Raw genomic sequence first — 17272 nt, 5'->3', positions numbered from 1 at the left:
AGTTTTAACAAGGAAAGAAGAATACAATGACAGTATGAACACTTCAGGCTATTTCCTTGTCTGAGACCTAACTAACATCATTAGCATCTAATAAAGCACAGCTCTGGAATCACTTCTTATTTTCTTGTACACAAAGCAAGGCTTTGGATCATAACCAGAATTAGATAATGAAGGGGATTATATTAAAAATAAGATCATTGTCCTTCAGCCTAATATTCCCCTGGTATCTGAGTCTTGGAAGTTAGCAAGACAAGGAATGCACTCGTGTATAAGCCAAGAAGACCCCCAGGAACTGACAGGTCAGGGTCTCCATGCTTACGGAAAAATCGAGGAGCTCAAGGTTCCAGATCTAACGTGCTGCTCAGCAATTCCTCCCAGGCCACTCACTGTCTCACTCTTCAAATGGCTATTTCAAACTTTCCCTTTTCTTTTTCCCTGAACACGGATACACTTCCCTTCCCTACTGTTAGCTAGTAACGCTTGCTCCTTGTGTCACTAATAAAAGTAATCAGAATAGAACTTCTGCTTCTCCCTGGTACCAAATCCCCCAACCTACCTGCCTCTGTACCCACTCCTCTGCCTTCCCTCCCCGTACTCTCGGGGACTGTCCCCACCCCTCCACTGTGCACTGGACCCCATCTCCACCTATCCACAGGCATTGCTCCTGCAGCTGGCCCTCTCTCTCCTGAATCAAGTTCTCCCTTTCTAGTGGACTGTCCCATCGGCACGCACACCAGCCTACACAGCTGAACTAGCTAACAAATTAAAAAAAAACCAACAACAAACCTCCTTTGATTCCACATCCAGCCCCCATTCCATTTCTCTTCTTTCCAGTTAAACATCTCAGAAGGGCAGTCTATGTGGAATCGCTTCCTTTGGTCTCATTTGCACATGAACCTACTCTATTCACCTTCTTCCCTCTACAACCTCTTGTGAGGTTACTAATAACCACCCTCTATCCAAATCCAATGACCAGTTCTTAGCGTGCATCTCCCTCCACCTTCACAGAGCATTTGACCTAGTTGTCACTATTCTTTTATAAAATATTCTTCTTCTCTTGGCTTCTAACCAGCAAGCTCTCCTGTTTTTTGTTTTTTCCTAGCTCACTCAGTGCTTCTTGGTCACCGCTGGGTCCTCTACATCTGCCCCAACTCTATGCACCAGGTTGCTGAGCCCAAAACCTCAGAGGCATCCTTGAATCACCCTTTCCTCCTACACAGTGCAGCTAATCCATCATCTGATCCTACCAGCATTACCTCCAAAATAGATCCAAAGTCCAACTGTTTCTCCCCAACTCTGCTACTCTAACTCCCTCAACTTCCAGCACACATCTCACTTGGAATATCATGTTAGCCTTGTATTTGGTGCGCTGATTTTTACTTTCACAACCCAGCAGTCAATTCTCCACTCAGCAGCCAGAATTATTCAGAATAAATGCAGACATGTTATACTCCTTCTCAAATAATTCCTGGAACTTCTCCTTACATTCTGAATAAAACTTAAAGCCTCTCTATGGTCTACAAGCCCCCTCCACGTGCCAGCCCTTTCCTACAACTTCAAAATGACTCCATACCCTTCTCCACCCAACTAACCAGGTTCCAGCCACATGAACTTCCCTATTGTGCATTAAATAGTCCAAGGATGTTTGCACCACAGGGCCTTAGCACTAGCCACTCTCTCTGCCTAGGGACACTCTTCCCTCAGAAATCCAGGTGCATACGCAACCTTTACTTTTAGGTCTCTGCTTAAATGTTACCTTTTTAGAAAGTCTCTCCCTGATCACCTTATCAAAAATAGGATCCTTTGTCACTCTTGCGTTATTTCCCACTATAGCACTTACTGCTATATCACTTATTCACTTGCCTATTTCTCCAAATGGAGTATAAGCTGTATGAGGGCAGGCACTTTTCAGTATCCCCGTCAACTGAAGTAGTACTAGAAATATGGTAAGCAGTCAACAAATACATGGATTTATGAACAGAAGATTTATTTGGGGAGGGTAGAGAAAGATCCAAAAACAGAAAATTGTCCAACAAACCAGAGTCTGGTAAATTAAGGTAAAGTCAGTTTAAATACAAAAAAGCATTTGAAATAGTATTGTGAAAGATTTAAAAACAAGCATGCTATTAAAAATATTTTATAAAAGAAAATAACTACTACTTGGAAGAAATAGGGAGCATAGTGATTAAATAAGTATTCAGAATGTCAGGTCCTTCGAATTTTCCTTAAGTTCCTTGGGCCTCAGTTGCTTTATATATAAAATGGGGATAACCATGCTACCTAGTACACAGAGATGTTGGGAGAATTAAATTATATGATATGTGTAGAAATATTAAGTCATTTGCTAGCTCACAGTAATAGTACGATATGCATTAACTACAATTATTTTTATTTATCAGCATTACATTTTCATTAAGGATAAATACAAGATACAGACAAAAGATAGGGGAGAACAGTAAAGGAAACTAAACACAAAACTCTGAGTAAATGTCAACTCAGGAAAATAGAAATAAACATAAATACTTGCAAAGCAATGGACAGTGCCCTTTAGAGGACAGACTGACATCATTTAACTCCTCAGACAGATTTCAAGTGGAACGCCTACCTCCACCAAATGGAGGCCTAATCTCTACTGAACGGCCCTGTTGTCAACTTGTTAGGATGGGGAAAGGTTCAATTTTAGATGAAGCAATCGATAGGGGGAAAAAAATCAGTGTTTTTAGCAAACTCATGAAGCAAAACGCACTTAACACGTTCTGATGCTTGCAGTCATTACGATAAATGATGTTGGAGCTTTAAAAACTTTCCTAAGTAAACATGTCAGGAGGAAAATTTTTAAGTCCTATGTCATTTCTACACGGCTAAACGTTTATTACCGTATAGTACACCCTGAGGAAATATAGAGTTTAACCACTGCATTTAGCAGATAAGGCAACTGAAGCCTGAAGACGGTAAATGCATTGCCCAAGGTCATTCAACTAATTAGCGGTTAGATTGGCTTTTGTCATGCTTGCTTATATATTCCATCCCTTCCTTTCGTTATTTAAATGTTTACTAAGAAAACAGATACATAGTGTTTCCTTAGTTCTATCATAATCCTCATCAAATGAGGAAAAGCTCATTTGATGAGCTTTTTCAGGGATTATTTATGCTTTTCTTTTGCCACCACTGTTTGCTCAGAGTAAGCACTCAATAAATGTGTATTGAATAAATGACACTGTAATGTTACATGTCCTGGTTTCATCTTTCAATGCCTAGCATCTAGGGTGATATCCAACATATAACTGATACAAATGTACAGTTTTTGGAAGCATGGATTCATGCATGAGTGAATGGCTCCACCATCTTGGCATGTTTATCAAAGGCAATTGAGTCATCCATAAAAACTGAAAACAATAAAAAAAAAATCCAGTGAGCCACACCCCCCCATTCTGAAGATGAGTGAAACACGGTGACTCACTTACAAAGAACAGCACAGGGAAAGTAGAAAGACAGGAACTTCACAGTGGAGAAGCCGGGCAAATACAACCTTAACGAAGAGATCAGGTTACCATCACAAGCATGTCATGTGGGAATCAGGTAACCCCTGATATGACGGGATGGGAAGGGTACTTCGCCTCTGCAGTATTCTTTCTAAGAACCTACAACTCCAGTCTAATTATGAGTAAAACAACAGATGAAGCCATAATAGGGGCTATTGTACAGGTCACTGGCCTGTATTCCTCAAGACAATCAAGGTCATGGGGGTGGGGGGTGGAGGAAAGACTGACAAACTGTCAGAGACCAGAGGAGACCGGGATTAGTTAACAGCAATGAAGCATTATCAGTTTCTGTGGCAAATGTACTATGGTATAAAATGTTTAACAATGAGAAAAACTGGGTAAGAGGTATGTAGGAACTCCTAGTAGTATCCTTGCAACTTTTTTGCAAATCTAAAATTGTTCCAAAATAAAGTTTATTTTTAAATATTCCATGATGGACAGCAGATGATGCACTTAAGAAATGTATAAGGACTTAAGAGAGGGAGTTTGCAGATATCTGACCAGATCACTAAATATGGGTTTCACAGGTGTAAATGCCTTGCCATCGTAGCAGTCTCTTGTACTAGCTGACACAATAAAAGTAAATCAAATGATTACTCATATTTTCTTTCCGTAATCTTTAATATATACTAGTGTTTTCAATTCTATTTCTGAAAGTGAGAAAGAGAGTTGGAGGGTGGCGATGGTGTGTGCAGTTTGGTGAGAGGATATATATAAAAAAAGGGCAGCTGCTCTGAGCCCGGCTTGTGGACTTGCAGATTGAAGGGCAATGTCATAGCAGTGTCTTTTGGAATAGCAGCTCCAACAATCACAGCTACCATTTTGGGAAGGCTTGCTAATGTTGCCAGACTGTGCAGCGGGGCTTTCATATACAACATTACATGTAACCCTCAGCACACTACGAGGCTGCAATTACATTCTCGTTTGAGAGATGAGAGATTTGGTCATCAGTAAAATTACTTTGTCAAGGTTGCAAGTGAGATTCAAACACAAACGTTTCTGACGCTTCTACCGAGTCATTAAACAGAAGACAAGGAAATTCCATTAGGACAACTGCCTAAATATCTAATTAGCCACAATCATTAGTCTTAACCAGATAATAATATACTGAGATAATATCCACTATATAGATACACTAAATTGTAAATGGCCAGATTAATATCCATGGTGCTGAGATACTGTATGTAAAAGGATTGTTGAACACTGTACTTGATATACAACAGATGTTAGCAATGCCCCCCACCTTTATAGGCTACATCTGTTTTCAATTAGTTCCAAACTGGTTTTTACTTTTCTGCTTTAGGCCCTAGACTCGTATGAATTATCATGGCCACTCAGAAGTGCAGAGTAAGCTGATACCAGAGTAAAGTTTAGCCAGTTTACCGGAGATAGAGTTACATCTTGGCCAGTATCAAGTCATTCCAAATATAAACATGTATGTCATGTGTCAGTGAAACTCTTTTGTACTTAGAAATATAAGGAATTTTAAAAAACTGATTACCCTTTGCCTAGACTATATGATTATATGCTTTATTAAGAACTTATTTATATACTTCATTCTGATTATGAGAGTGAGTTTCTGCTATAATTATTATAGATTTACTTGAAGAATTTTTTTTTAATATGGCTACTTTCTCCTTATGTTCTATTTCAAGTTGAATAGACTTTCCTCTCTTGGACCACATAACCATTATCTTGAGGATTAATAATTCATAAATCCAGTGAAAAAACTATAACTGTTTTAAGCAAGTCTGAAATTCACCAATAAGAGCAGAAGGAGAGAAAGACTAACCCTCTCTGTGTTATCATTTTAGAGGAAATGCCACCAGGTGAGTTGGGGCTAAATGGAAGGGAGACAGGAAGTATTTAAAATACTATAGCCATCTTTCTCTCTGCCAAAATAAATATGGCGATGAAAAGAGCTGCCCTCCCGTAATTACCACGGAGTCCTGCCTTACAGACAGAAGCAGGGCTTTGTAGGACAACAAACATCTGACCTTGTAATCTAATGTGAATAATGATCCAGACACATGAGCAAGATTCTATTAAATGGTGAAGGAGAACAGCCACGTGCTGCCTGGATGAGTCACTTGGTGTATCATCAAGAAAGGGAACTAATTTTTTGAACCCAGTAATGCAGGACCTGCTCTAGTTCGGACTTGGATGTTGACAAATGAATGACCGAAGAGGATTCACCCGCTTTGTTCTTCCAGGATGCAGGTCAGAGCACATTCCTAGAGTCCCTTTTATCTAGATGTGTTCTATTTCATTTCATTAATGCTTCAGAAATAACCTCTTTTGGCATGCACTGCACATTGGGATTTGAACTGGTTTTTGCCTTTATACTCAGTTTGAGCTGTCGGCCTTCCCATGAATCTGTAGTCACTTGCAATTTGGAGCCGGGGAAGAAAGGGTGAGTGTGAATAAGTCCATAAACCCCCAAGGACAGACTTTCCTGAGCAACCACAGTTGAGAAGCATCATCACCATATATTAACTGTAGAATGACTGAGTTGGCTGCTTTTACTTCTAATTCATATGTTGTTTTCCTCAAATCTTTAGAATGAGATAATGCTTTGATTCCCTCTTTGAGAGTTTCTTTGTTCTTCTGGGTCCCAAAAGACATGGCTGAATTTATTGGACTTATATCAAGTCACCTCCCCCAATTTGATATAAGAAGTTTCCTCACATAGATGTTTTATCACATAAGAGATGATAAGCAGAGTACTTGCCAGGAAATGTCATCTTGTAAAAACTCAAATCACAATTACCTCTGGCAATAGTGGACAGATAATGCCCCAGAAGAGATAAGAAGAGGTCATTGAAATCCACAGATAAGCTTCAAATCTCATTTCAGCCACAAATTTCAAAAGCTTCCCCACTCCTAACTGACTCTCCTCAGAGTTGACAGTAAGCTGCAAAATATTACTGGCTTGAGATCCAGTCTCTTTTTAAATTTTTCAAACTTGTAAGCTATTTGTTTAGAAGTTTGTAAGAAAAAGAACATAAAACACCATTCTTTTATCATTAGTAGCCTCTAAAAGTCAGTTTAATTTACACTGTTTGCATCTCCCATTGCAAACGTATAGGTCCACCACCTTACGGTTAAATTAGATTTTGTGCTAGTCTGGCCCGCATAATCTCATTTACATTAGAAAATATAATCTGCCATTGGCAGAAGGGGGAAATGCAGAGGCTCAGGGAATTGTTCCTCCTCCACCTCAAAGCATTCCTACCAAAGGGAACAGGAGTGAAGGATGGAGCGAGAAGGCTGGGGAGAAGCTGAAGGATACTGACGTTTACGGAAAAGGATGAAGAGGGTTGAGGGAGCTGAAGCAGTGAAAGGATGGAGAGAGAAATTCCATACAGGATGCCCTGGTAGGTTTAGTGCCTGAGTTACGGGGGAAGCGGATCCTTGCTCACTGTCACCTCCAGATCTGAAAGTCCCTGCCCCACCCTGAGACTGTCCCTGGATTTCGGGACTTCCATCCAGTACACCCCACTACAGATCACAGGTTCAGGAATCAGAGCTCAGAAATGTGCCCCCTACTCCACTCCTGCCAGTTTTAACTATTTTCATCTTCTACACCTTCAGGCAGGTCCACACTTGGGGCCAGTTAGGGTTTTCGTTCATAAATCCCTGGTTCTCTACAACGCTCCCTTCTCTCTGTTGGCATCCCTGCCTGTGCCCTTGGACACTGGCCCTCATCTTCTCTGCCTTTACTGCACTTGACTACTGGCCCCCACAATGAAGAAGGAACCGAGAACCCTAATATCCAACACACCTGTAGAGTCTTAACTGCTTCTGGCCGACGTTCCCCAGTTACCTCATATATTTTCATGGTACAGACAAAGATCTAAAACAGTGACTAGGAGGTAAAAAATGCCCAATAAATATGGAATATTGAGCAAGGTGAACTAACAGTTATATATATTTAAAGAAGCATATGGAAAATACGAACATTGAAAAGGAATTTGTGTGTTGACTCAACTTAAGGTTTCAGAAGCACTGTCACCTCATGAATGACTCATTTTACCCTGACATTTACTACGCTGTGGGCCTTGCTTTGACGTCATACAATCACATAACAGCTAGAAGTGAAGGACGTGTCTTCCCAGATAACTGTCACGCTGGCATGAAGAATGAGGACAGTATTTGGTAATGCAGCCTCCAGGAAGAGACGTGTGCTGTCTCAAGAATTTTCTAGGTGTTACTATACCATGTTGTATCACCATCACTCTGCTCTTCTCATTTTAGGTCAGCCTGGGAACTAAAATGGTTCATAAACCAAGAGACCCTTACGTGGCGTCAAGAGCAGAACTAGTTTATTCTGATTCCCTTTTCTAGTTCCACCTTCTTCAGCCCACGGAGCGCCCCCTGGGGTTCCCATGTTACTACACTTCCCTTCATTTCTTTAATCCTGACTTTCAGACACAAGATGAATCTATCCATCAAACCAAGGAGGACCAAGAAGCTGAAAACAGGCTGATCCCGTGATATCCATTAGGCACTTCCAACTTACAAGCTTCCCGGAGCTTCTCTTTGTCATAGTGGAATCCTTCATAGTCTTGTAAACTGATTTTGTTCACCCGGATCCTCAGACGGTCTGGGACAGACTGGGGACTGTAAAACAAGAACCGCATGGTCAGATATCCAGGAGAGAATGGAACTGGGAGTCATATGCACCTGGACGGACTAAAGGCAATGTCATCTCTTCTTATGAAGAAGAAAGAGTTCACATTCAAACCAGAATCATGGGATGTTGATGAGAATACAGCAATTATCTGGAGAACACGTCTCTGCAAACCTCAAGTTTCTGGAACGGAGGTAAGAACATGGGAATAAGCAGAAAAAGCTTCTGGAGCCCACTCATTTTTTTTTTTTTTTTTTTTTTTACTAACTTATTAAAAACTCCAATAAGATTCTGTGTTCAGTTCCACGATAAATGAGATGCAGCTAATCTGAAGTGCTGAGACGTGGTGTAGAGCTGGAAAGAACTGCTTTAGCAAATATGCCCATAACAGCTTGGCTCTCAGAAGAGACAGGAAAACATAAAAATCAAACCAAGAATCCAGAAAGCACGGGGCTGAGAATGAAATGGCCCCACACACCTCGAACTCCCTGGGGCGCTTCTCAGTCAAAGCCAATTACAATGAATGCTGCCTGTGATGGTGCCACTGAGGACCCCAAAATGGACCGAAAAGTGTTAAAACACGTACAACGTGCATTCTTTAGGAAGAGAAGGAAGTATTCAATTCATTTTAAAGGAATTCAAACTGGTTCAGGATAGATAGTGAACAATTAAAAGGGGGTCGTACCAAACTTTCTGAAGCATCCCATTCACCCTCAGAAGGCTTTTACCTGGATTCCTTGGACGTTTTTAACTAATATTTTCCAAATAGTTTAATCATGGGCATTAGTCGAGGGAAATAATTTGATCTTCATCATCACCACTATGGAAGAGTACATTTATTCAATATATTAATATAACACAATCCCCATTTGTCTTTATTGCTTCTCCTTATATTATGGGGTAAAAGTCCCCATTGACTGAAGCAGCAAGAATAGCATTAGTCCTCAATTCACTTCAGGAAAAGAAAGAAAGAAAGGAAGGGAAGGAAGGAAGGAAAAGAGAGAAAGAGAAAAAGAAAAAAGGAAGGAAAGTCGAGAGAGGAGGAAGGGGTGGGAGAGAGAAGAAAGAGGAGAAGGATGGATGGAAGGACAGAGTGATACTTTAAAAATATTGGCAGGATACCTCTACCCCAACCTCAGACACACATGCACTCACACACACAATTTCACTGCAGCTCTGGAAGAGGGAGAAATAATTTTAATTTCATTCTCTTGTCTAAAAACTCATTTTAGGGCAAAGTGTAACAACTCCTTCCATACATACTCCAACTTAACAGGCACTGGTGAATAAAACTGACATGCGTACGTTGGGATGGGAGATGTGGTTTAAAGCACATTTGTGAATGAGCAGAACAGACCTTTAATATCACACGTACCCACACCGCCATTTACAGGTAGGGAACCTGAGATTCAGAAAGGTAAAGTGATTTTAAGGTCACAGAGCTACTAAGTGACAGAGCTGGGAGCAGAGTCTTGGACTCTTCATTCATCCCTTTTATGCTCCTTCTATTATACGATGCCAAGAATCCCACAGATTGACAGCAAAGCCATAGAGCCCAGATTAGCAGAGTCGGACGATCCCTACGTGATGCTCAGACTCTTGGTCAATGAACAATCGACAGGGGGGCTGGCTAAGTAAACTGTTGGTACAAACAGGAGAACGCGGGGCAAATATTACCAATGAGTGCCTACCTTTAAAAGAAAATCTGAGTACAATATGTTGTTAAGTGAAAAAAAAAGTCATCGAAAATTACATATGGCATAATCTCCTTCACGGGAATTGTGGAATTTAGGAGTTTATAGAGAAGTGTCTGAAGAAAATGTTCAGTAAGCTGTTTGAGATGGTTACCTGTACATGGGGGGATTTGGGGATTATTTTACACTGAGTATCATCATTTTTAGAAAAATAACGCAATTATTTTAAAGGTACATCAATAAGTAAATCAATGGTAACTCAGGGCAAGAGTAAAAGTAAGGATTATATCAGTGTTAGGTGTTAGATGTAAGTAGATAGGAAAGAGTTATTAACAGAGTAACCACACACCGTTCACACCAAATGCTGATTTTGAAATTAAGAGGGGCCTGATCTTTTTTTTTTTTTTTTTTCGGCTGCACCACACGGCATGTGGAAGCTTAGTTCCCCGACCAGGGATCCAACCTGTGTCCCCTGCAGCGGAAGCACAGAGTCCTAACCACCGGACCGCCAAGGAACTCCCAAGAGGTGCCTGATCTTTTTAATGTCAAGTTCACTCCAGTGAACTGCAAAGATTATAATTAGCAAACACTCTCCTGCAAGCGTAGCAGGTAAAAGGGAGGCTGGAAACATAGAACACGGTGGCCCATCATACCCTGTAACAGGAGAAGAGAGAGGGCAGAGGCTGAAAGAGCTCCGCCAAAACATTTTTTGAGGTAACAGCGGATCTAGTGGCAGTGAGCTCTGGTCCTCTCCAGTGAGCTGGAGTCCAGAGCTGGCTACAGCAGCAGCTGCCGAGTTGGAAATGGGATTCAGAGACTGACTGCAGACCGGTCCCTGCACCCCTCCTCCAGGGGGCTGCCCATGGGCTCACCAGTGTGAACCACCTTTCTCAAAATCCAACACTGTCTGCTGTCTGTCCACACACGTCTGCCGTCCAGGTTCTCATCTGAACTCACTGATTCCCACCACACACTACTGCCCCTGAACCACAGCCTCCCACCAATCTTATAGAACTTTCCAGGTCCCCTATGAATTCATATATTATCTCACTTCATCTCCAGAATGGAAAAGAGTGGAGACTCTCACTAACCAGCCGACGCTCTGTTCCTTCCACTTCCTACACAGTCACTCTTCTGCTCTCATCTCCCATCTTCTCCCAACAACCTGCAACACATCCCACTTTCCCACCAGTGGCAGCTTGCTTAAAACCAGCCTTCTGACTAGGGTACCTGGTATTTGGCCTGCTATCAAATGGTGGCCCAGATCAGGCCAATCAGGAAGGTTGAGGACATTCACCCAGAGGGTCCCTGATGGGTAATCCCTTTGAATTACTCTGGACCCTGGTATAAAGAGTAGGTACAGGAGGCAGCTCAGCAAAGTGGTTAAGAGCTCAGACTCTAGGTCAGATGGACTGGATTGGACGTAAAGTTCTTCCAGTTATTGGTTAATCAGGACACTGTGCTTCAGTTTCCCTATAGGAAAGGTGGGGATAATAACAGTATTCACCTCACGGGGATGTTATGAGAATTAAGTGAGCCAACACAGGTGATGTGCTTAGAAAAATGTCTGGCACATTGTAAGTGCTCGATATTAGGTATTATCGGTATAATTATTATTCTGAAGTTTGTTCTTTCAGGTAAGGTTCTGCCTAATAAGCACTAGCATCTGCTGCTGCCAGGTATTGGAAGGAGCTTAGGGCATATGCAGGAACTCCCTAGATACTTCTAACAAGCTGCTGGGCTTCCTCCGGGGGCAAACCGTCTAGCCTGGCTGGTGTCATGATTCCCCTGGATCTTCTCCCACTTGGTATTTTACAGGCCAAGTGATAACATGAAAACAGACAACTAGAACATGGGGGAGAAAAGTGCACAGAGATTAAATGAAAGCCAAGTAATTCGATTGTGTCCCTTGATGGCAAAATATGTTAGTGTCCCATTAATGGCTGACCGGAGGTGAAGGATGACAAAGCTTTTTCTTGGACTCCGGGGAACAGCAGTGCCATTAGTTTTCTAAAATTAAATTTTGCCAAGAAAGTTAGCAGAGCATAGAAGTGACTAACAACCTTGTAAAAATGGATTTGCCTTTGTGCCAACTTCTACCCCAAGCTACTCTATACTAATTTAAGCTCTGTATCAGGGGTTCTAAACCTGACTTCCATGGAACCCCTCAAGGTCCCTAAAAAGGACTCAGCAATCAGTGAACGTCCTTTAAAATCGGGACAATGGCCCCAACCTGTCGCCTTCTCATGAATTTCCTCTGAAACATCAAGAATACATTCCTTGTGTAGAGTGGAAGTTGATGGCTCTGAACTTAACTCCCAAATATCCTCAACATGACTTTCTCAAGAACCGTAATAAAAGCACCTCTCGCTAAAGTCACTAACAGGGGCCTCAAAATCTCCAGACTGTGCCTTCTCTCTCCACCTGTGCACACCTGTTACCTTGAGACGCTGGAGGGGGCGGGGGGTAGGTGCAGAGCCATCAAGACAACTCCCTGAACACAACTTAGATCTAATTCTCATCATTCTCTGCTACCCTTCAGTTCCTGCCGATAGATTTTTTTATTTGACTCTTCAGAGACTTTCAATCCATTAGTGTCAAATTCCTTCCTCATGCCTCCAACCTTCTTCATTCTTTCAATCAATTTCTTTACTACACATTGTCTCTCACAGACTGATAAAAGACTCCTCTCATCCCAGTCTCCTATGTACAGACACCCCTCATGGATGGAAGGGATGAGTTGGGTGCTTTTGTTCCCACGTCCAGACAATTAACATCACGTAATCCCTTCTTCTCATTGGAAACACAAATCACCTGGCAGTAACACCACTTAACCTTAAGACAATACAGCACAGCGCATAAAGCAGAACGCAGAATCAGCAAAATCTTAGTTCCAATCTGAACTCTATCAATTAACACACATTTGACATTCAGAGCTCTAAACTTACCTTCTCTAAACCATTTTCTGATCTGAAAACTGGACTGATAGGAATATAGTGAGAACTGAATGAGAAGATGCATGTAAGGCAGTTAGCACACTCCTGTAAATAGTAAGTTTTCAAGTATAATGTATTGTTATTTTGTTACTATTATTAGCATCTTGATGCGTCTTCAATTTCCACAGGCCTTTTTAAAAAACTCAGTCCTGAATAGTAATATCACAGCAGAAGCCATAGTCATAGCTCTAAATAGGAGTTAGTAGATCTCAAACCTTAGGATTTGAGTCTGCTGACATGGGTTGGGAGACAAGGTGCAGGGTTACGTAGCCATCTACCGTCCGTTGAATGAGAATGCAAGTGGGGCCTGTGAATGTTTGCAAGATATTCTACTTAAAGATATTAAGGATATAAATCCTAATTCACATTACAGAGGACATCCTTAAAGCTGTATAATTATTCTACATTTTGTACCTTGAAAAAGTCCTGTTTTAAAAAAAAAAAAAAAAAAGTCCTGTTGTAACATTTCTTAAATGGTTCAGTGTAAGACTCACCCCTAAACCACTGTGTAGACTCATCGGTTTTTATGACAAACTGTAATTTAACTGGGCCTTTGTTACTCATATACAGAGTTTTCCTTTGCAAGGTAGAAAAGCATCACAAGTCTCTTGAGGCCTGATATAATAATAATAATAATGAGGAGGAGGAGGAAGAGGGGAAGAAGAAGAGGAGGGAGAGGGAGGGGGAGGGGGGAGGAGGGAGGAGGAGAGGAGGGAGGAGGGGGAGGAGGAGGGAGGAGGGGGGAGGGGGAGGAGGGAGGAGAAGAAGAAGGAGGGGAGGAGAACGAAGAGTAGTAATAGTTGTAGATTTAATTTCTTTCAAGAAATGTAAATGTGAGATTCTATTCAGTCATAACCTAGATATAATAAAGGATGTTTCTAACCAATCTTTAATAGAATTCATTTGAATTGGTTCTTGTTTTGTGAATGGAGTTTTGATTAAAATATTAATTTCTAGTGTGAATTCTTGGGATGAAAGACTATTTCCTCATCCTCCTTGCAGCTCCAGCACCTAAAATAGAGTCTGGTCTGAGTTGTTTACAATAACAAATAAATGAGTGAAATGCAAAAACGTCAAATCCTTCTGGGACTCTTAGTGGCCCTGAGGCTTGAGCACAGTGCGGCATCAGACCATCCGTGAGATGCTCACTAGAGGCTTTTCTCTTCGGGAGCCCCAGGCAACCCCTGCTTTGGCTGTCCACTTCTGTCCTGTGTCCATCTGGCTCTCTAGATCTGGAGGTAAGTCCATGCTGCATTATGCTCTCTCACCCCCTTGCATCTTATCTCTAGTGGGATCTGCACAAATAAAGAGGGAAGAATTTACAAGAAAAGAGGATGTCCCTGCCCGAAAGGCACATAAACCATTTCAGGACTGCTGGTTCTTTAATTAAATAGTGGTGAACCAGAAACATTTACCACCCATCCTTTCATCAGCTATCAGGCTGGGTCTTATTAAAATATAACTATACTTAATGGCCTTCCCTTTAGCAACTTCCTAGAAATTGCGTACTTACCCTGGGACATTTCCAAACTATGACCGGTAATAACTTATCCAAGAAGACATCCAAGTAGGCCCCTGTACATTGAGCAGTAAAACCAAATTGAATCAAGGCTTCTGAACAGAGATTAAAATGGACTTTTGACACCTGCTGAGTTCAGAGAGAACTCTAATAATACAGTTGTCTCTTGCCTGGAGTAGAGAACAATAAGTCAGGACTGTGAAATAAACTGTAAAAGGGTTTTTGAATTTGGAGCCAAGGATAAACCCAAATCGCGTCAGCAGCAGTCAATCACGACCTCCTACTGTCCGACATATGTTTCTGAGAAAGTACCTTTAAAGGCTGTTAATTCTTTTCTGATAGACGTTCACTAAGTTCTTGGCTCCTTAAGACGTCCATCTGTGAGGTGGCTAATATGATATGCCACAACTTACAAATTATTTGAGACAGCTAGCCTGCCAGATCTCCAACAAGGTAATGGAATTAAAGCATTATAGGGCTGGGAGAGATCTCAGATGTCACCTAATTCAATATTTGCTATTCCATCTGATGCCATCTTCCCCTATTCCATCTGCAAATGGCCGGTCAGCCCCTGCCCCATCCTTGTCTACTTGTGAGGTACAGGATGGAAGTGCCCTATTCCTTGGTTAGATTGCTCTTAAGCATTTGTAAATTCTTCCTGAAGAATCTAAATGGCTCTCTCTCCGTGGTTTCTGTTTATTGACTTTTCTTCTACTATTTGGGTCGGAATTGGGTTTTAAGTCACTGAGGTAATCGGCCACAGGCACTAATGGCAAAGATATGTAAACTTTAAGCACTAAAGCTAGACATATATCAGAGAAATGTTTGCTGCCTTCATGGCTAATAAATTAAAAAGAGGCTACAAGTAGCAAACATCAAAAAACTTTGATGCCATTGGTTGAAACAAAACTTCACCTTTAAAGTTTCTTGAGATCTTCAAATACACATTGAAATGCAGATTTTCATGCTTCCACTGAAAGTGGAATACATTTCTGTGCTTCTGAAATGGTAATAAATGAATACATGATAGAGTGAAATTAGCATTATTAGGTTCCTGGCATTTAAAGGAGAAGCAAAGAGGACGAACTAGTAGTGGCTTTACTTGGTGGCATCACAAAGCGGCTGGACCAGTACAGCAGTTTCATCATTTCTGCTATAAGGGAAAAGAAAAAGGCCAATAGCCTTGACCAATATTTCAGATTCTCCTTACCACCCATTTGCTTTTGTGGCAGTGACTGCCACAGCTGCTGAGGACTCGGTCATCCAACTCTGAGACTTATGTGGAACCCGCCCCACACACACTTAATGTTACAACTTCCGGGTACCAGAGACACAGGTTTATTTTTTAAGTCGTGGAAACTCAAACTCTCCTCTCCATAAGATCTCACAGTCTCTTACTTTCTCCTTTCCCTTTATTCATGCATTTTAAATTTCCTTCCTAGTTTTCACCCTAATGCTCCCTTCAGCAGCATTTCACGCCGTGGTTAACTCTCTGCTCCTTGAAACTCTTTTCTCTTAGATTTCAAACCAAAAAGCTCTCCTGGTTTCCGAACTAAATTTCCGCCTGCTCCTTCTTTCTCCTCCTCTAAGTATCTTCCAAATATGGACGCTTCTCTACCCCCTCCACTAAACCCCTCATGGGCCAAGACCAAACTACTATCATCTTGCACCTAGACTAACTGTGCCCCTGGTGCCCATTAACACCCTCATCACACTGCAGATGCAGCAGGCGGTGTGAAATGTAAACGTGATCACGACATGATGATTCTGTTACCTTCCCTTATACTCTGTTCAAAATAAATAAGCTAAAAGGATATACTGTATAGCACAGGGAATATAGCCAATAATTTATAATAACTACAAATGGAGTATAATCTATAAAAATTCTGAATCACTATGTTGTACACCTGAAATGAATATAATATTGTAAATCTCAATTAAAAAAGAACTGAATGCCCAGCTATCTATATACATCTATCTTTACATCGCCCACAACGTGCATTAAATATGAGGCTTTCAGCATCTGTAAGTTACTGCTTCCCATCTAGACTTGCTACTTCTGCAATGAGAAAAATGATTTTTCACCATAACTGACTACATTATTCGTTCCACCGAATCACGTGTTACACATATCGTTCACCATTGTTCAGAATGAGAACCACTCAACAGAACTTGGATCAAAGGAAAAATCAGTTCCCATTGCTAAAGCCAACAAACAGGGAATAACCTCAATGCTCACGTGTCTTATCATTGCTGTGCTCTCCTCACGTATGGAGTTGATTCTCTGGCTTGCCTCTGCTTAACGTGAGTGGAGAATTTCTACCTGTGATTAGATACCATCTACAGATTTAAGTCTTATGAAAGTGGAACCTCCTTCCCTGATATTTGCTGAATTGGTAACTAGGGATGACAACCTTTCAGGAAAAAAAGAAGGCTTAGGAGTTTTACACCTTAAGTTCCCACTTATACTCTTTTTATACTATTTTATGCTTAAAAGTATAAAATTTGGAGTACATAAAGAGTATAAAAATATCATGATGATGGGCTTCCCTGGTGGCACAGTGGTTGAGAGTCTGCCTGCCGATGCAGGGGACATGGGTTTGTGCCCCGGTCCAGGAAGATCCCACATGCCGCGGAGCGGCTGGGCCCGTGAGCCATGGCCACTGAGCCTGCGAGTCCCGCAACGGGAGAGGCCACAACAGTGAGAGGCCTGCGTACCGCAAAAAAAAAAAAAAAAAAAAGATGAAAGCCAAGGAAAACAAATACCACAGGAAATAAAGAGAGATGGAAGTCAGAGGAAGACAGAATATGCATTTTTGTAGTAGAATTCTACAAAGTCAAATTGCTGAGATGAAGAACAGCTGGAATGGGAAAAGTGAAGAACTCAA

At 41.4% G+C, this 17272-nt stretch overlaps 1 protein-coding gene across 2 annotated transcripts in view; it reads right to left on the bottom strand.

Moving 5' to 3' along the window:
* DGKI (diacylglycerol kinase iota) overlaps window positions 1–17272 on the bottom strand; it is a 448623-nt gene that overhangs the window by 114611 nt on the left and 316740 nt on the right. For both annotated transcript variants that reach the window (XR_004484538.2, XM_033432383.2), the window contains exon 21: window positions 8065–8165. Coding sequence is in view for 1 of the 2 variants with exons in the window: in XM_033432383.2 (XP_033288274.2) it covers window positions 8065–8165 (101 nt within the window). In the remaining variant the exon portion in view is untranslated. The remainder of the gene's footprint in view (window positions 1–8064; window positions 8166–17272) is intronic.

The sequence above is a fragment of the Orcinus orca genome, chromosome 9 (genome assembly GCF_937001465.1).
Source record: "Orcinus orca chromosome 9, mOrcOrc1.1, whole genome shotgun sequence".
NCBI lineage: Eukaryota > Metazoa > Chordata > Mammalia > Artiodactyla > Delphinidae > Orcinus > Orcinus orca.
The sequence above is the reverse complement of the archived record's forward strand: the minus strand, read 5'-3'. Positions and strand labels throughout refer to the sequence as shown.